Source organism: Musa acuminata, chromosome BXJ3-10 (genome assembly GCF_036884655.1).
Source record: "Musa acuminata AAA Group cultivar baxijiao chromosome BXJ3-10, Cavendish_Baxijiao_AAA, whole genome shotgun sequence".
Lineage (NCBI taxonomy): Eukaryota > Viridiplantae > Streptophyta > Magnoliopsida > Zingiberales > Musaceae > Musa > Musa acuminata.
In genome coordinates, this window is record NC_088358.1 from 24,869,120 (window position 1) to 24,889,210 (window position 20,091).

General features: G+C 39.7%; 3 protein-coding genes across 4 annotated transcripts; 2 read left to right on the forward strand and 1 right to left on the reverse strand.

The window, feature by feature from the left end:
- Positions 1-147: 147 nt before the first annotated feature.
- Positions 148-3,852, forward strand: LOC135651987 (tubulin beta-4 chain-like). The gene is made up of 4 exons (XM_065172694.1): positions 148-296; positions 794-1,193; positions 1,552-1,821; positions 2,970-3,852. Exons 2-4 carry the CDS (start codon positions 800-802, stop codon positions 3,647-3,649), a joined length of 1,344 nt encoding a protein of 447 aa, XP_065028766.1. The 5' UTR covers positions 148-296; positions 794-799; the 3' UTR covers positions 3,650-3,852.
- A 1,072-nt stretch (positions 3,853-4,924) lies between these two features.
- On the reverse strand, positions 4,925-8,416 carry LOC135651134 (probable mediator of RNA polymerase II transcription subunit 26b). Its single transcript, XM_065170962.1, has 9 exons — positions 7,480-8,416; positions 7,148-7,216; positions 6,932-7,014; positions 6,380-6,432; positions 6,180-6,298; positions 6,054-6,081; positions 5,549-5,958; positions 5,388-5,478; positions 4,925-5,295 (listed from the first exon to the last, which is right to left on the reverse strand). The coding sequence occupies exons 1-9, from the start codon at positions 7,900-7,902 to the stop codon at positions 5,162-5,164; spliced, it is 1,410 nt and encodes a 469-aa protein (XP_065027034.1). The 5' UTR covers positions 7,903-8,416; the 3' UTR covers positions 4,925-5,161.
- Positions 8,417-13,108: 4,692 nt separating this feature from the next.
- Positions 13,109-19,846, forward strand: LOC104000610 (calcium/calmodulin-dependent serine/threonine-protein kinase 1). 2 transcript variants are annotated; one of them, XM_009422694.3, is made up of 11 exons: positions 13,109-14,273; positions 15,310-15,440; positions 16,142-16,183; positions 16,300-16,408; positions 16,580-16,658; positions 16,753-17,049; positions 17,128-17,240; positions 18,539-18,646; positions 18,718-18,780; positions 18,878-19,045; positions 19,266-19,846. In XM_009422694.3, exons 1-11 carry the CDS (start codon positions 13,791-13,793, stop codon positions 19,401-19,403), a joined length of 1,731 nt encoding a protein of 576 aa, XP_009420969.2. In that variant the 5' UTR covers positions 13,109-13,790; the 3' UTR covers positions 19,404-19,846. The 2 variants fall into 2 exon arrangements, with proteins under 2 accessions (XP_009420969.2, XP_065028074.1); XM_065172002.1 differs by having other exon boundaries at positions 14,145-14,273; positions 15,282-15,440.
- The last annotated feature ends 245 nt before the right edge of the window (positions 19,847-20,091 follow it).

A 20,091-nucleotide genomic window follows, 5' to 3' on the forward strand; every position in this document is an offset into this window, starting at 1 on the left:
AGACCGGCTATTTTGGATTGCTTGTAAGGGCATTATTGTCATTTAGGGATTTAAATTTCAAAACATTTGGTCCCTACCTGAGACCGACTATAGGGACCGTCCGATTCACCCATCGTACGGCATCCGAAGGCGGTAAATGAGAAGGAAAGGGAAGGGACTGTGGCCATCGGATTCCTTCTCCATCACCTATATATACACCTCGAGGGTTCCGCCTCTTCCGGAGCGCGTCGAAGCCGTCCCCTCCTCCGTTCTCTGTGTACACCGTTTGAAGCACCCCGATCTCCTCGTTCTCGCCGGTAAGCCCTCCATTTCGCGATCGATTCTTAGATCTTGCTGTATCGAGTTCATTTTCCGACGGATCTTGCGATCGTTGTGGTGAACGCTTCGTTCCGATCCTGAGAAACCAGAAATTTGGTTGATCTGCCTTCTCCGTCTCTTAATTCGAGTGCATTTCTGGTTTTACGTTCGTTTCCTTGAGATCGTACTTTGATTCGTTAATGTAATGGGTTTGAGTTACTGCATGACATCACAGTCGTCCTGGATCATCTCGTGTAGATGGGTGTTCGACCCTGATTCTGATTGATCTGATCTTTGGGATGCTACGGATCTGTGTTCTCGTTTTTTTCGGTTTGTTTTCTGGAGTTCCTCCGGATCCGTTGTAGACTTCGCCATCGTGGTGAGGTTCCAGGTCCCATTTTTAGGAATGCCATGGGTTGTGTTTTCGTAACGGAAGCATAGGATGTAAGTTATATGCACCGTCAGACCTAATTTTACATCCTTGTTTTTGATATAGGGAAAAATGAGAGAAATCCTCCACGTCCAGGGCGGTCAGTGCGGCAACCAGATCGGATCAAAGTTCTGGGAAGTTGTGTGTGATGAGCATGGGATAGATCCCACTGGGAGGTACACTGGGTCGTCAGATCTCCAATTGGAACGCATAAATGTGTACTACAATGAGGCCTCTTGCGGGAGGTTTGTTCCCAGGGCGGTGCTGATGGATCTGGAGCCTGGCACTATGGACAGCATTCGAACTGGGCCATATGGCCAGATCTTCCGCCCTGATAACTTTGTCTTTGGTCAGTCTGGAGCTGGAAACAACTGGGCGAAAGGTCACTACACTGAGGGAGCCGAGCTCATTGACTCTGTTCTTGATGTGGTGAGGAAGGAGGCCGAGAACTGTGACTGCCTTCAGGGTATAGTTACCTTCTCTTTTATTTATGTATTGTCACGGGACATCTCAAATCCCTTACTTTTCATTTTTAATGTCTGATCTGTCTTACTTTGACCCCAAAAAATCTGATATTGTTGCTCGTCATGATTTTGGTTAGAATTATTACTCTAGACAAAGTTCAGAGCGAACTCAGTACTTTGATCACCTTGAGCTTCTCTTTCATCATAGAAATGCATTTAATCTCCAGAATTTTTTTGTTATTTTAATACTGATCTGATATTTTCATTATGTTTTAATTGTCACAGGCTTGTTTATTTAACGTATTATCACTTAAAAGACCCTTTGCATAGCATTTCTCATATTTGCAATTTTGTTTTCAGGATTCCAAGTGTGCCACTCTCTTGGTGGAGGAACTGGCTCCGGAATGGGAACACTTTTAATATCAAAGATCAGGGAGGAGTACCCGGATCGGATGATGCTCACCTTCTCTGTTTTCCCTTCCCCCAAGGTTTCTGACACAGTTGTGGAACCTTACAATGCAACACTTTCTGTCCACCAGTTAGTTGAGAATGCGGATGAATGCATGGTGCTGGACAATGAAGCACTTTATGATATCTGCTTCCGTACTCTCAAGCTAACCACTCCCAGCTGTAAGTCAGACCATTTAATTATTATCAGTTTTATTATTGGGAAACAAGATACCACTGTCGGTGACACTATTTATGTGAGCTTAATGGGATTCATTTTCTTCATAATCATGGCACTTCTTAATGTGATTCATTTTCTTGATAATGACAGAACATCTGATGGTTATGTCTTGAGACAATGACACAGGATATAATATATTGATCAAAATCAGTATTGTTTCATATGGTTACTTGGGTGGTGGGATCAAAATCAGTATCGAGTGCCCCGCCGCAGCACTCGATGAGAAACAAAAGTTAATGCCTCTTCTTTTGCAATAAACATTAGATGTTTAGGGGTCCCATCTATTGATGTTTGAACAAAGTTCTATTTTCACGTTTTCCACTTCAAGGAAGATCTTCTTGGACTTGTGATTTTCAAAATAAGTTATCATGGCATACTTTTTTCCTTCTGTCCTCTTGCCTTGGTATTTGCTGAAGGGACCCTATTTTTCAGCTCTGTTGCATAAAACTAAATGCAGAAATACTTTAGGTAGGTTATAAGAAACTGATTAGACCTATCTATTGAGTCAAATCAGATGCCTTTTGACAGGCATTAATCATCGAGTCATAGTTTTTATTTGCATCAGATTTCCTTGATTGTTATAGATGACTAGAAAGTAGAGTAATCCTTGTTTGCTAAAGTTGCCTGAGGACATAAGTTAACAATATTTTCCAGATTCTTGGAAAAATTAATAGGTAATGTACAGAGAGTCACATCAATCATGGATCGCCTAACTTGTTCCTTCTTCTGATTGGTGCCAGTCTTTACATGGCATCATCTGCTACAAGTGATGTCGGCTTGAGCTTCAGTAAGTATACTAAGTATTGGATTTCCCATATGTTCATTAGCAACTTGAATCAAATGGAAAAGAAAGAAGTAGCTCCTGATAACCTTGTAAACTTGATGTTACTTTGTTACATTCGTTTAAAATTTTTTTTATAGGTTGATTTTGTAATTTATGTGTTGAACACCAATTCCTCTGACGATCCTCATTGTGTATGGACTTTTTCTATGTTTGCTATGTTGACTATAATGCATTGCCTTTATATGATATATTTACTTTTGGGCTAAAATGACACTTGAAAAATTAATTTTTGTTTGCTGTCATCAGTCGGAGACCTAAACCACTTGATATCGGCAACCATGAGTGGCGTCACATGTTGCCTTCGGTTCCCTGGGCAATTGAATTCTGACCTCCGAAAGCTGGCTGTGAATCTGATCCCCTTCCCTCGCCTCCACTTCTTTATGGTCGGTTTTGCACCCTTGACTTCTCGCGGATCACAGCAGTACCGTGCCCTGACCGTCCCGGAGCTCACTCAACAAATGTGGGATTCTAAGAACATGATGTGTGCTGCAGATCCGCGCCACGGTCGGTATCTCACAGCCTCCGCTATGTTCAGAGGCAAGATGAGCACCAAAGAAGTCGACGAGCAGATGATCAACGTCCAGAACAAGAACTCATCCTACTTTGTGGAGTGGATTCCCAACAATGTGAAGTCTAGTGTCTGTGACATACCACCTAGGGGCCTCTCTATGGCGTCCACCTTCATCGGCAATTCGACCTCAATCCAGGAGATGTTCAGGAGGGTGAGCGAGCAGTTCACTGCCATGTTTAGGAGGAAGGCTTTCTTGCACTGGTACACTGGGGAGGGTATGGACGAGATGGAGTTCACCGAGGCCGAGAGCAACATGAATGACCTCGTCTCGGAGTACCAGCAGTATCAGGACGCCACTGCTGATGACGAAGACGAATACGAGGAGGAGGAAGAAGAAGCAGCCCAAGAGATCTGAGTTGCAGGACAAAGAAGTTGCTCTCGTAAGCCATTATTCTGTGGTAATCTGCGTGAGTAGTTGTAGGTTATTTCCTATCCTGTTTGCATTTCTATGTTACTCTGCACTTGTAGTAGGTAATCTATATTAAGCTGCTGCTGTGATATGGCCTATTGTTTTATATATGCATATGTATGAAAAAGAGTCAGACCGTCGTCCTTTCAGTATGGTTAATTACATGGATACGTTGTCAGTCATTAAGTTCCGTGAAAACCAATACTCTTCATTAGATTAAAAAATAAAATATTCGCTACACATATATTCTTATATCATTAATATTAATTATCTCACATCTTTTGTTAATAATATATCCATAAAATCTTAATTTTTATTTAATCAAATTAAAAATAAGTTTCTAATCGCAATATTAAATCATATAGACAGACAGCTGGAAAGTATTGGCAGCTCTGAGAGACGTATAAAGCTTTTAGAAAGGATGCATGTGATGACTAGATGTTCACCGAGGCCGAAAGTTTCACTTTTAACTTTCGGGGCCAAAAAAAGTATGGAACAAAAAGGGTCCCACCGAGGCCGGTGACAAAAAGACTGCTAAAGCTGTCAAAATGATGGAATAAATGCAGAAAGCAGTGCCCCACCGCACTTGAGAAGATTTCTCAAGTACAGTTTTCAGTCTTAGAACAATGATTAGTTTTACAGTTTCCTTCAAAAGATTTCTCACCTACAATTTATGAATCGAGGAGCATTCTTCCTTTCCAATAATCTCTGTAAAGATCTATCCGGCACTACAAGTTTCATGCACTTCCTCCTCTTTATTCCAAAAGATTTCTCTCACAGGTACAATGAACAAAATGAGTCTTTTCTTGTCTCTTAAGCAATTAGCTTGAAATCAAGGAATGGCATGCATGATATAATCATTGTGATAGATAGACAGTATTAAAAGCAGGAACTCCACCCTGAATGAAGCCTTTTTATCAAATCTAACACAGATTGGCCAGAAGAAAGAAATCAAAATCCAAGTGGACAAGGAGACCTAGTCACCCTCGTATCTTTCGGTTCTCAAATAAAAAGGAATGCTTACTCAACAAGCTGACCAATAATAAGAATTCAAGTGTCCTTGTTCCTCTGTGACAAAAAGGAATTCTTAACCTTCAAAACATCAACAGAACCAATAAGCAAAGACACTGCTGCTTCTTTTACATAAGAGAGAAACCAGGCAGATGTATTCTAATGGAAAACCTAAAGTATCTTTGACAAAATTGGACTTCTTCCTTAGGGTTCTGTTTCTTTTTTTTTTTTCTGAACTTCTCACTGTCCCCTTTATCGAACGAACTGTATAATTAATATGTTTGAAGTCTATGCTACAAGAATTCCCTCTCCTTTTGTCAATTTCTTTTTCCTTTTTTTTTGTTTAGTCTTTTCACGGAACTCTTCCGATAAATACAATCCGCAACTTGGCTTCCACTAAAGAAAAAGGAAGGTCTAAAGCAACCAGAAAGTTATTCTATCTGAAAGTTAACTGAACTGGTGCCTACTATTTGCTGAACTCCTAATGAGGTTTCTGGATTTCATCACTGACTGCCCACTGTTATGTGCTTGCCTTGGAATGTCTTGCAACTCCATTACTTGTATCGTCCGCTGCCTTTTAGCTGCGTCGTGTTAACGACAAATAAGCCACTAAATATACACACAAAAAAAGGCCAATAAAATGGACTAGAATTTTCAGAAAAAATTATCATACCATTGTCTGCTTGCTGATAACCTTCATGAAGCTTCCTCTTTGAAACTTCTAGCTTAGCCTGTACCGAAGCTTCTTCAGAGTACTTTGATTTCTGTAGATTAAGACACAGAAATCAGCCTGTCTACCATGTCTCAGATGTTTTAACATCTTGTTAAACTTACATCCTGAAGGATGATTCGTGGCTTCCTCTGAAGGGCAGCAACTTCTTGCTGCTTACTGTGATTCATCTCATTGCCATTCTTCTGCTCAGAGGACAACGTTGATGATCTGCCCGGGCCAGTGTCAGGAATTACACGGTTGTTTTGCCTGTTGATCATGACTTGAGGCTTTTCTTGCACAACAGAGAGCTCCTGTGGCTTTGTTCGCCTCATGATTGGCTCTTCTCTCCCCAAATTCCCTTTCGCTACTTGACTTGCTGACTGCTGTTCTTGCCTCCTCATCTGTTTTTTCTCTTCCAGGACAAGCGGCTTCCTAAGTTCTTGCCTCCTCATCTCTCCCTTCTCTTCTGGAACAGCAAGCTGCAGTCGAGGTTGCTGTTTCCTCAATTGCTCGTGCCCATTATTTGTATAATCTACAACAAAATCCAGCGGAAAGATCATAATGATTATTTATAACAGAATAGACCACAGACATGTTAACCAAGCGGTAGGAAAGCCAGCTACTCACTTCCATCCTCATCCATACCGTCAAAGAACTTCACAAATAAACAGCAGGAATGCACACAAAACAATGCCGAATCAGTGAATTTGCAAAAAGTTAAGCGGGAATGCTCAATAAAATTATGTCTCAAACCTTAGAGTTCTGGATGGAAGTAGTTTGAGCAGCAAGAAAAACTCCCTCATCTAATGAAGGACAAGGAATACCTCCTTCCTCATCCACCATACAAGGATTTAAGGAGTCTGGAGAGCTATCTGTGAATTTATTTCAGTCACCCATCAGAGATCTTATCAAATCGATCAAATTTCAGACAAGAGGCAAGGAAAAACCTTTACCTGCAATGGCAGCTGTTGCATTGACCCATTCATCAACTAAAACCTTCCAACCACTGCAATTCAAGCAGTGATTCAAACAGTATTAGGCATGTCTTTAAAAGTTGATATGCATCTCTAAACTATATGGAAAACATCCTTATGTATCATCTCCTCTGTCCATGAGCAGTCAGAAGCTGAGAAGATTCAGAAAAATTATGTGCAGCACAGTGTCAAAATCAAACCATACAAAAACATTTCCTGATTTCAGGTTAGTCAGAAATGGCCTTCGACACTAGCAGGATATGAATAATAGATGGATCCTGGGATTTTGTTTCTACAGGTATCTCACGTAAACATGAGAGATTGAAGTAAACATAATGAATTAACAGTAGTCATCAGAGTAGTCATTTCTTCAGTTCTGAAGGCAAGTAAGCAATTTATCACAAGTATTATAAAATCACTGATATGTATGAAACAAATTATACTTCAGGAAACTGATATCTACATGAAAAACTTCTACACCACTTTAGTTTGTCATTTCTAAATATTTCTAAAGAAGTAAAAGGATCTTACTCTATGAGAGCCCTCACAAGGTGGCGAATTTGCTTCAAGTTATGCTTCCGCAGACCATTGACAGCCTTTCCAATTTCAGTTGCCTGAGACTCGAAAGATATCATAAATAAGAACAGCAGAAGCAATCTTGAAGGCATTGCCTCTCAGCAACAAGATGGTGCATCATGACATGAACAAAAAAAAAAGAAAATCAAATAATGAATATTGAATTCATACCTTGAGGACTTCGACTGAAAGCTGCATCGACTGCAGCCGCCTCAACAATTCATACAAGAGGCTGTCTGACTGCAAAGCAGCAGCAATGATTTTAATCTTCAAGATGACAATTGAAAACAAACAAGAACATTACCATAATCTTGTTCTGAGAGTAGGCCATTACCATAATCTTTCCCAACCACCACCACCAACAACAACAACAACAACAAAAATCTAATTGATATAATCAAACCAAGTCAACGGCACAAGCTACTGTTCATCTAACCAATGAGAGTATCAGGGAAAGCTCCGACACAACAAAGGAGACAAATTTATTGGAAGATGAGACAAACCTCATCGTGGTTGTGTTCAAGGATCTCTTTTATCCTCAAAACCTCTCCTACAGTTTGGCTCTCCTCCTGCACCTCCTCCGTGAGCGCCTCGGCCTCGTCGTAGCTATTATTACTCACGGCCCGATTCAACTCCTCGGGGCCATCGTTGCTGCTACCCACCTTGCTCTCCCTCTCTTTCTCTCCATCCTTCCTGCCGCTGCCGTCCCCCTCGGCTCCTCTCGGCTCCACGCGATCGCACCCCAAACACCGTGGCAGCAGCGCCGTGAAGAACTTCTCCACGATCTGATCCCTCCTGCTCCTGAATTCCTGGGGGTAATCGGACGCCGCGACCGCAACGGCTTGCTCTATCACTCCGAAGATATCAGAATTCGCACTTCGGAAGAACTTCCTCCAGTAATCGATCGATCCCGACGAACTCGCCATGGGCGGTTCTCGATCGAAAAGCTACTGCAAGATGGAATTTTGACCCAAGATTGGAGTCTGGGGAAGGAAAGCTCGAACGGAAATCGATCTTTTATTCACACCAAATCCGTTGCAGTAAATTTTTCTTTCCACCACCAAATCTTTATCAGGGCATTAACCAAAAGATACGTTTCCTTCAAAAAAAAAAGAAAAAAAAGAAAAAGATCGGATTTTTATTCCCACTGGGCCGAGGTAGGGTTTCAATTAATCGGACCAAGAAAGAGAATCTAAATTTCTTGTCAGAGGAGAGGAAGGTAGATTTCAATCGGCTTATCCAGAGGTAACCGAGACGGGCGTTTGTGATGCCTTCAACGCCAAACCAACTCTCCTCTCTCCATCTCTCTATGGTTAAAATGGATTACTTGTCTTTGTGATTTCCCCCTTTTAGACGAAACCAAATCCCTCAGAACGGGGAAAGAGCAGAGGAGGGACGAAACCAAAAATCCAAAACGCACTCTCCGCTCTCTATCTTTCTCTCTCCCCTCTCTCTATCTCTCTCCATAAACGGAAGAAAAAGTTGGAAAGAGACGGCGAACAAAGCGCAGGGTTTTAAATGGGAGCTTTTTCGTTTCAGTCCCTGTACTATTTGACATTTCCATCAAAGACTCTCGTCCTCCGTACATGCATAAAAATCTCAATTTCTAAGTATATTTGGACTATAAAGAATAATGCAAGTGTTGTTCGCTTCGCTTTTGAATGTTTTCATATTAATCCCTCGCTTTACGATATTTCCTCATCGACCCCTCAAAAGCGAAATATCTAAGACGCCATGGACTGACTTCATGACCCGCCCTCGGCTCCTCTGCACGACAAAATTCGTGCACACATGATCACTGGAACGAATCTTAAAGCAGGTGCATATATATATCCTTTTTAGAGTCTCTGTTTCAGGCAACGTTATCATTCTAATTTCCTCTCTCTCTCTCTCTCTCTCTCTCTCTCTCTCTCTCTCTCTAAGAATTTAGTGTTGTACAGCTCTTTGATTCAGTTATCTTAACCATGTTCGGCTCTCCTGTGCATTGCATGGAGTGAAGACAGCAGGAATGAGAGGAACTGCAGCATGAACATGTCACAAGTAAAAGAGAGACCTTCGAGGTGATGAACAGTGATGCATCTTTTCTTCCTTGCTGGAGTCCACAATTGCAAGACTACCAACCTCGAAGACCCATCTCAGTCGATGGTCGATTCATCATTCTGTTCATCCTATTAACACAGTGATGCCAAATGATTCATCTAAATAGGTTTCAAGGGAATGCTTGTGATTTTGTGCATCCAGTTTTGCCATGGCTATCCATCAGATCAAATCTGATCTGTTGATGAACATAAGGAGCAAGATGAGCAGTGCTATAGGTTTTGTGGCCTCTGTTGCCTGCCTGCCTGCCTGCCTGCCTGCCTGCCTAAGTCAAGGATGATGAAATGATGCATCCTTTTTGGCTTCTCCTTCACATTGGCCACCATTTGTTGTGGCTCCACTGTAGGAGCAGCACAGCTTCTGGAGGGAAGACGTTGGAGCATTCTTGATGACCATAAAAGGAGAAGAAGACTGGTGAACAATGATCAGATATTGCAAGCACAATTGGCACTGTCATGCTCACCCAACATCAAATCACAAATGCCATAAGACCATGTGAAGGATGTGGTCCACCTCCTGTTATCTATGCTTGAAAGGTCAAGCACAGGAGACCACATATCATACAGAGGACAGCTACATCACTGAATCCCACCTTCCATTTGATGGAAAGAAGAAAGAAAATGGATTGGGTGTTGTCTTCTTCTTTCTCTGTATGTGTTTCTCCAAGAGATTTCTTGAGATTGGGGCGACACTAGTATCTTTACATCCATGTCAAATGTACTACAGCTCAAATACTAAAAGGAACAGTGACAGGTTTATTAATGTGTAAGAGAGGGACATATGGATGTATGATTTGAACATGCCAAAGGCTTCTCATCAATGAGATGGATAGATCAGCCCAGTTAGATAGATCATTGGGCTGGATTGGGTAAGGATTGATTCAGATTATTTCAAAGCTAACACAAACCTGATTTGTAAATGGACTTGGAAAATATCTATACTACATTCCTGCAGTTAACTGCACTTTCTTTTTCTTCTATTACCTCCACTCCTCTGTTGTAGTCCCAGACTCAATCAGATCAATATGGATTAAGCTACACTAGAATCTTCTGAATTCATATAAATACTATACTGAAATCTAATGTTTCTGTCAGATTGTGTTGCTGAAACTTCCTTTTCAACAGCTTTTGGGTTATATGTTTTGATACTTCCAATATAAGAAATAGCATTTTTCAAGTGCTGTCCAGTGTCATGATTCCATGATATAATGCTTCAACCCCTTACTAAGAGTATAAATTGTGATGCTTCCAATATAAGAAATAGCATTTTTCAAGTGCTGTCCAGTGTCATGATTCCATGATATAATGCTTCAACCCCTTCCTAAGAGTATAAATTGTGATTCTTTCAATATGAGAAATAGCATTCTTCAAGTGCTGTCCAGTGTCATGATTCCATAATATAATGCTTCGACCCCTTACTAAGAGTATAAATTGATGTCTGGCTTTCCTGACATCAATTGCATTTTTCTTTAAGCATGCAAGATTATGGTGGGTTAGGTTGAATGAGGTTCAACAGGCTGAGACAAGGTTTGCCACCCCAAGTTGAGTCCTTATATACAACATGCATCAAACTAGCTACCAAATGATGGCATCATCCCTGTCAGCAAAGATAGAGTGGGTGAGAAGAGTGACATGATATGAAATCTTCTCAACCTTCGTGCCAAGGGTGACACTATAAAATGATAAATGTATGGTCAAAGGTGAGGCAAAAGTGAGCTATTGAAAGGATGAATCAGGATCACAGTCAAAAGTAAAGGTGAAAAAGTAAAGAGAGTATGACACTACCAGTACTACCTGCATCTCTGTATTCTTCAATAAGCACTACAATTATTGCTGTCTGAAAAATGATCTCAAGCAGAGTGACTGTGTGACAGAACTGTAACAGGACTAAGAGCAGTAATCTACTCGAAGCCAATGACAGATGAACTGAAGGAAGAATTGATACTTCTCTCCAGGGTAATGAGTTCTGATGTAGCTACAGTGCAGCACTAATTCATTCTCAACCAGACTGACCTACTGGCTGTGGACCAGCTCCAGTTTTTAATGTTACATGTGCCACATGGAAAGCTCTTTAAGTCAGTTGGGTGGCCAATTATGAAGCTTCCATTTACTCTATTAATATTTTGATTCTACCATGTTCACTGAAAGAGGATAATAGATTTTGTTGAATTGTCTATTTGCCAGCCAAACCCAAAATCCTGCTGGCAGTTTAATGTATCTCACTGCTCCAGATTGATGGATTCATAATGTGCTTTAACACTAGTAGAAGTCAAACCAAGAAAATTATAGTAAAATCATAGAAATTTATGAAAAATTGTCATAAAATCTCCAGGCCAACCAAAGTGTTGTACAACATCATGCTCCAGTATGATTGAGATCTCAACAACTCCTTGAACTTGGCCTTATTTTACCAGTGATTTGAGCATGTACACTTTCCCTGGATGTCAAGATAACTTCTCTCCACTTAGGAAACATGACTGTCCAGAGTGACAAATGCTTTGATTTAACCTATGCTAGTTTATTAGTCCAACAACATATGAAAAGGAGAGAGCTCAGTGATGAAGCGTAGTTTAAACTCATAGATACTTTTAAGAGGGAATTCCAAGTTGTGAGATTCAGGAAACACTGCCCAAGAAGAGGTCAGTATTATGGTCCAATCTTTGACATTTGATACACTTTCTTCATTTCATCCATCATTGCATAGACAACTCACACTAACTCTTGGCCATGCAGGATGTGGTGATGAACACTAAGCTTTCAGAGCTTCATGCATTGAACCCTGATGGAAGGAACCCACTGTGTGTCATGGATGTCAAAGTTGCATCAGAAGTAGTGTCCCAATACACATGATTCCATGCACCTATTGGAATGCCAGTCTCTCACTAATGTTTTCATTTCAAAGCTTACAGAGCTTGCATTAGGAAACCTCCTCTGTCCTTGTAACTGGTAAGAGTTATAAACCCTCTTGATGTAATAGCATTTAGGGTTTTTCAGAGTTCCTTCCAATGCAATGAAAGTACCTGTACTCCATGTTCCTCCATGTTCCCACAGCCTTTATTTAATTTGGCCTAGACTCTACTTTAGTTTCTGGTGGTTGCTTCTTTTGCACCATTGTTCCTACTTTACTAGCTTTATTCCAATAGAGAATACCTTGTCTTACACTAGCTTCTTGTTTTTGCTCTTCCCTATGGCACTGCCTCTGCAGACCCCCCAATTGCAGCATTAATATAGGCAAACAAGGCTCTGACACATTCTACTTCTCCAAATCCTAAAACCAGAGTGAGCCAATGTGCTTGGCTTGCATATGTGATCTTATCTGCTTAGAACTCACCTTGCCCAAGGCCACCAAATAACAATCACTATCTGGTGATCCATTCTGCTATCCAAGAAAGTTTGAGAGAGGGGTGGGGTGGGTTCTGTTTGAATTCCAATTATTGATTTAAACAAATGATGACATGTGTTGGCATATATGATGTAATGATATGGGTTGCATCAGCACAAGAAGCCATTGCTGAAGCCATTCCTGCTCCCCATCAGATGAAAAATATCACACAATTTTAACTCTTGGCTTGGTTTTAATAATCAAAATGTAGTGTACTTTGACCAACAAGACCAATGTACAAAGCTTGCAATGCCACATGGGTGATGAACACTGAGCTGTTGTTCTTTCAAGATGCCAACTTCTTGTTCTCTGAGCTGTCCTGCAAAGGCTTTGGGAAGCCTTCATTTCAAAGCTAATGTATCTACCAGGCTCCATCAGCTTCAGTAATTACCAAGGCAGGTACATTAGGATCAATATTGACCAAGTCCCAAAGAAAACATTTTCTGAAGAATGCAATGATTTCTCTCATCTGTGGAAAATACAATCCTCACTCTTCAGTTTTAGGGAGTTGAGTCCAAGTGCTAAAAGCCACAAATCAAGTCAAAGTTCCATGTGTGATCGATCAATCGCAACATAAGATGCAGTGGAACAAAGGAAGTGCAACAGCAACAACAGCTTATTTATTCTGTGTAGCTAAAAGTTGGGCTGTGAGGGAGGCATAATCCCAAACTACCAACATTAGATGTAGCATTTCCTTCCATGACACAGATGCCACATCGGTCACCTCCCCAAATAATAGCTGCAAAAGCAAAAAGGAGCTCCTTTTCCTGCTTTCCTCTCAACTCTTGTGTGCCAATCCCTTCCCTCTTCCACCCTCTATTCAATATCTTCCCACTTGGGGAAGGAAGCCCGGCATCTCTTTCTCCTTTGCAATATTTGCAATCTTCGTCCATTGCTGCCCATTGTTGATCTCTTGTTCTTCACTTCCTGAGCCTGCTTTCATCTGAAAGCTTCCTTCTTTTCTCCTCTCTACTCCCGAAAGTTCAAGGCTTTGTTCCAATTTTTCTCCTTTTCCAGTTCATCCCTCTCAAAATTTGATTTTTCTTCCCACTTCTTTGGTAGTCTTTTTTCCGTGCGAATCTGAGTCTTATCTTTTCCAACATTGGTGAGCTCGGGAAGTAGATTAGAGCAGACTCATCTTTGATTCATTCTTGGTTTCCTTCCTTTTCTGTCCCTTGTTTGTGTTCTTGGTTTCCTGGTTCTTGTGACCTGGCGAAGACGTTTTATTGAGTGCTGATACATCAGTTTCCGGCTGGATCCTGAAACTTGGAACTCCATCGGAAGTTTGATCTCCTTCAAGTTAGGATCTTTTTCCTCTTACTGGCTTTTGGTCTCCATGGGAGTTTGCCATGGAAAGCCAATACAAAGCCCTGAATTGCAGGAAGAGAGCTCGCCGGTCCGCGACATTAGCGAGCCTACACCGGTTCCGTCGACGCCGCAGCAACCAAAGTTCCCCTTCTGCAGCCCAAGCCCCCTTCCAGGCTCTTACAAGAACTCGCCGGCCAATTCGAGTGTGAACTCGACACCATTGCGGTTCCTCAAGCGGCCGTTCCCTCCTCCGTCGCCCGCAAAGCACATTAAGGCCCTGCTCGCTCGTAGGCATGGCTCCGTGAAGCCAAACGAGGCATCGATCCCTGAGGGGAGCGAGGTGGAGGTGGGCTTGGATAAGAACTTCGGATTCTCGAAGCAGTTCTTCTCAAAATTTGAGCTTGGTGAAGAGGTTGGGCGTGGGCATTTTGGTTATACATGCACAGCAAAGGTGAAGAAGGGGGATATGAAGGGACAGGAGGTGGCTGTCAAGGTTATTCCGAAAGCAAAGGTTGGTGTTTGTTGATTGCTGATGTGTTCTTTTGCCCTCTGTGTTTTCTAGTCTGAAGCCCATGAATGCATCTTACATCTCTATGGAATTGACCTTTTCATTTTGCCTATCATGCATAGGTTGCATGCTCTCTCATGGCACTGTGGATCGATTGAAATGTCAATATGTGATGGTCAATATGCTACTTATTGTTCTCCTTTTCCTGTCTAATGTAGCGTAGAGGATATGGTAGGAACTCGAGGAGTTTCTATAAATTTCCTAGCATCTTGTTGTTGTCTTTGTCAGATACATTATTAATTTATTCTATTTCTTCCACGACCTTTCGGTTCGTGTAGTTGTAATCATGATCTGTACTGTATTTAAAATTTTGGTGCTCTTGTGAATGGTATTGAACTTTGATCTATTAAAACAAGTTTTGTTCTTGCAGTCCATCTAGATATATGTCTTTCTATTTTTCTGGTGCGAGTTACACTTGAACCTTTTTTTTCTCTAGGTGCAGTTCCTAATTGTACATGAATTCACTTTCTTTCTATCGTTTCTGTTAGATCTCCAAGCGGACTCACTATAGGTTTCACCGAGAATGATAAAATGTCATGAGAGGTGAAAATTACTGCTTTTTATAGTGCGACATTTCCTGGCTGCAGCTTATTCTTCAAGTTAATGATTGGTTTCTGGTTAACAAAACTTTGTGTTGGTTGCGCGACTCAGCCACAAAATGTACGATTCATTCTTTCTTTGGGCTTGACCATCTGAGCATCTTGTCGTTAGAAAACTAAATGGTCAAAGAGGATTGTTTGTTGGGGGCAAAAGTTCTTGTTGCATTATTTGTTGGATGACTAATTGTCTTCTCTTCTTATGATATTGAAGTCCAGTAATTGGAATGCCATCTTATACCTTTTTCTTTGGTTAGCTATATTATATCTTGTTTACTTCGTGTTGTAGAGGTTATATTATTTCACGTGATTTTGTAATACATCAGAATTAATTTAAAAATGCATATATTTTCAGTCTGGTCACATACGAAAGTACTTTGCAGATGACAACTGCTATAGCTATTGAAGATGTGCGAAGAGAAGTGAGAATATTAAGTTCTCTCACAGGGCATAAAAATCTAGTGCAGTTCTTTGATGCTTATGAAGATGAAGATAATGTGTATATCGTGATGGAGTAAGTGGACACTGCTTTTTCATGCTTTCAAATTCTTGTGGCAAAGCTATTCATCTAGTTGTGGAAACTTAAGGCTATTTATTTTGGCAGTGACACACGAAAATACATGCATTTTCATTATTACAATTTGCTCAAAGTTATTATAACTCTTTTCTTTGATCAATAAGCTGGCAGTCAATTAGTTAGTTATGCGTGGGCTTAAATTTGTTGTTCCTAATAATTGTTCAACTATCCAATATTTGTAGTGAAGAAAATTATGCATTTAGCTAATGAAAGTTTGGTTATGTTTGATGGTAAAAGTAATTGCAAGGTGATAATATAGATCAACATTTTCATCTTTAAAGTTGATCATAATAGCATAGTTTATTTAAACTAAGATAGGGGCTATTACTTGATTATTTACCTTCCATTGGTGATCATAACATATCAGCATTCCACAGTACATCATAAAATTAACAGCGATTAACTACAAAGAACATCCATAGAAGGAGCATAGATTCAACTACTTTATGCAGCTCATTGTTTAAAAATCTAGCTGAGTGTTTGATCAATGATTCCACATTACATTGTAAAACTCAATGGTTAACTACAAAGAACATCCATAGGAGCATAGATTCAACTACTATATGCAGCTCATTGTTTAAAAAAGTAGCTGAGCATTTGATTAATTAAACTCACAAAATTGACTTTGTTTGCAACAGATTATGCAAAGGTGGTGAATTACTAGAAAGGATTCTTTCGAGGTAATTGTATCTTTAATTGTTTCTGTGAGTTACCTTTAAGGATGCCAGTGTTATAACTATCTCTATACTAGACTTCGAATTAAACACTTCAGTGATAATCATGTTTTGTTTTATAGGGGCGGGAAGTATTCAGAAGAAGATGCAAAAACTGTCATTGTTCAGATTTTGAGTGTCGTATCATTCTGTCATCTTCAGGGTGTTGTTCATCGAGATCTCAAGCCAGAGGTAGTTGCTTCTTCAAACTGGATTTAAAAATTTTTCATGTTAAGAAGTCTAATTTTGAGAAGGGCCATTTAAGGAATTTGTTATTATTTAAATTTGAGCTCTCTCCATTTCTCAAATTCAGGTTTTCCTTCTACTATCTTGGTGACTCATGTTTGTGTTATGTTGCTTTAGAACTTTCTTTTTACCTCGGAGGATGAGAAGTGTACGTTGAAGGCCATAGATTTTGGTTTGTCAGACTTTGTCAAGCCAGGTTGATCTGATAAAATTATTACAGTGACCTAATAAATTTTCTCTACCAGATGTTTCTTTGTAAATTGACAATGTTAATGTCATGGATCTTACAGATGAGAGATTGAATGATATAGTTGGGAGTGCATATTATGTTGCTCCAGAAGTTCTTCATAGATCCTATGGAACTGAGGCAGACATGTGGAGTATTGGTGTAATTGCATATATTTTACTATGTGGAAGCCGACCTTTTTGGGCCCGCACAGAATCAGGTATATTTCGAGCTGTTCTGAAGGCAGAACCCAGTTTTGATGAATCTCCATGGCCTTCTCTGTCTTCTCAAGCGAAAGATTTTGTCAAGAAATTGCTGAACAAGGACTATCGAAAGAGAATGACTTCTGCACAGGCCCTCTGTAGGTTCCTCGTTACCTTGGTATAGTTTTTTCAAAAAAGATATAAGCTCGTTAATAACTAGATTCAACTTATCTCAGGTCATCCTTGGCTGCGGAATCCTGAAGAGGTTAAGATTCCTCTGGACATTATAGTCTATAAGCTTGTAAAGGCTTACATATGTTCTTCTTCTTTAAGGAAATCAGCATTGAGGGTATGCTCCTTGTCCTTATTCTATCTTGTACTTTCTGTCTTTTTGATGATTGCATCTTTCTTGTCTCTGGCTTATATTAAGTAATGAAACCTGCAAAAGATGAGCTAGGTGAAGTCAGGATGAGCCCAGATTTAAAATCAACCTGCATATGATCCAGACATATTGGCGGAAATGGTCAATACATGTCATGATCAAACCCATGAATTCACTCATGTAACTGATCCTGTAGGTTTTTGTAATCATATAAGAAGTGTTATAGTAATTTTCAGAATTAAGAGAACTTATCCTCGTTGGGACATTATTGCTAGTCTTCATGGTGTGTAAGAAAAAAATACTCTCTGGAACCAATTATTTGAAATTAGGTGAATGATGAAAGCAGATAAAAACAGAAAAGCCAGTAAAATAGTTTAATGTGAGAAATTAGTTCTAACGCATCTGTGTTAAAAAAATCTTCATGCTGATTGCAGGATAAATTTCGATAACCAGAGAAACATGATTAAATATAGTAATATGAAGAAAGTTTTATATAGTTTAATATGAAGACCATAATTTTAGTTTAATGGTTAAATATCTTAGTTCTGATACCAGGCTCTGAACTCAATGATGGGTCTCTGATATAACGAATGTGAATAAGAAAACAGCAACAAGATATGGGATGATCCCAAATTCATAGAATGATGACCAACTTATAAAGTCAACAGCAAGGACTTTAAGCTCTGCTTGACATTGATGATCATACTTATTAAGAATCAATCTAAGACCTCTTTATCATGCAGTGACTTGAAATAATTTCAATTCATATACATGTATGACCATGCTTATTATCAACCTACACACTATACATAAGGGTATAAATAGATTCTGCAAAAAAAAAAAAAAAGAGCATACCTAACACACGAGTCTCCCGGCATGTGGGGTCTAAGGAGGATTAATGTATGCAGCATTATTTTTAAATATTTAAATAGGTTATTTTCGTGACTTGAATCTTGATCTCCCGGGGAGCAACATTAATTACTTGAGTGATTACTGTCATATCAGGGCCCACCCTCTTAAATAGATTCTGAATACGCAGGTGGTAATAACTCAATAAGTATATGGTCTTGTATCTAATTGGTCACCTAAAATTATAGTTATTTGCTTTCTATTGAAAATCTTGATAATATGATATTTGAGTTTCTATATTTTTTGGTTTGCTTTTGTGCATCCCACAACTACCATATAACAAATTAGAAGTTTATATGTGAAAGAAAAAGAACTACCATCTTTTTATCTATTGATTCCTTCTTAATACATGACAGGCTCTTGCCAAGACCTTGACAGTAAATCAGCTCTACTACCTGCGAGAACAGTTTTCTTTGTTAGGGCCAAACAAGAGTGGCTTGATCTCCCTTCAAAACTTAAAGACGGTGGGTAACTTATTATGAACTGACCACAGTATTTCTTTATTTTAGATTCTTAAATTTGTTTCATTTTGCAGGCCTTGTTAAAAAATTCAACCGACACTATGAAGGACTCGAAGGTTCTTGAATTTGTTAACATGGTATTCCTTTTTAAAACACTGTTTAGCTTAAGAAAATTTTGTCAGTTGCAGTTACAGACATAGTAATTCTTTTTCCATTGATTCTTTTTTGAATTAGGTGAGTTCTCTTCAATATAGAAAACTAGACTTCGAAGAATTTGCTGCCGCAGCCATAAGTGTGCATCAGATGGAAGCACTTGATACCTGGGAGCAACACGCTCGTCAGGGTTATGAATTCTTTGAGAAGGATGGGAACAGACCTATCATGATCGAGGAACTCGCATCGGTATGATCAAATGACAAAACCAATTCTTATATATATATCGTATCAATTGAAGTCACATTTCGATATACAGCAGATATTTCTAATTTTTCAACTAATTTATTACTTACTGGGATTCAGATACTCATTTAGCTGCAATGGTTTTATTCAGCACTCACAAGCGCTCGCTCTCTTCAATAATTAGGACTTTTGATATGTAACAGATAGTTATGCACTTGTACAGGAACTTGGACTTAGCCCGTCAGTGCCGGTTCATGTTGTTCTCCAGGACTGGATAAGACATTCTGATGGAAAACTGAGTCTCCTGGGATTTGTTAAACTTCTGCATGGAGTTTCCTCGCGCACAATTCCAAAACCTTAGCAGAAGGTTCTTCTTCGATCAACAAAGATTTACGGTGGCAACAACTGATTGTTTGATGAGTTGAGGAAAGTAGAGCCAGGAGAATCTGCGCATGCCCTGAATCAGGACGATTGATTGAGTAGGGCAGTCAAACCGAGACCGTAGTAGCCATGGTGACAAAATTAAAAACTTCCTAAATTTGTGAGATGCTATCAATCAGCCATATCAATCATTAGTGTATTGTTGCTGTCCAGAAGAATGTACAGATGAGAATTGCAAGCAAAGAAGTTTGAAGGGAATTGAGGCCTGCAAATGGGATTCACTAACCTGTAATACTTTCTTTTCACCCTCAATAAGATCTTTGCCCTGTTACATGTGATGAGAAATATTGCAATCAGTAACACTGTCCTTGAATGATCTGTTACTTTGCTCTATGCAATTCCTATGTTCCAAAATGTGGTTCATACTGCAAGATTTAAGCTACAGACTCTTTCGTTCAGTGAAGCACCACAACATACTGTTTTCTGAGGTTCTCTGAGTATCAAATTGTGAGAGTTTATCACTTTGATGCTAAGCATTGAAACTTGATGGTGGATTTGAATTAGATTCTTCTTTGATTTGTGACTATACAGTAACAACAATAATAACAAGTCATCGTGATGTTGCGCCAACCATTTGGAATCGGATACATAGTTCTTTTGCTGTCGGT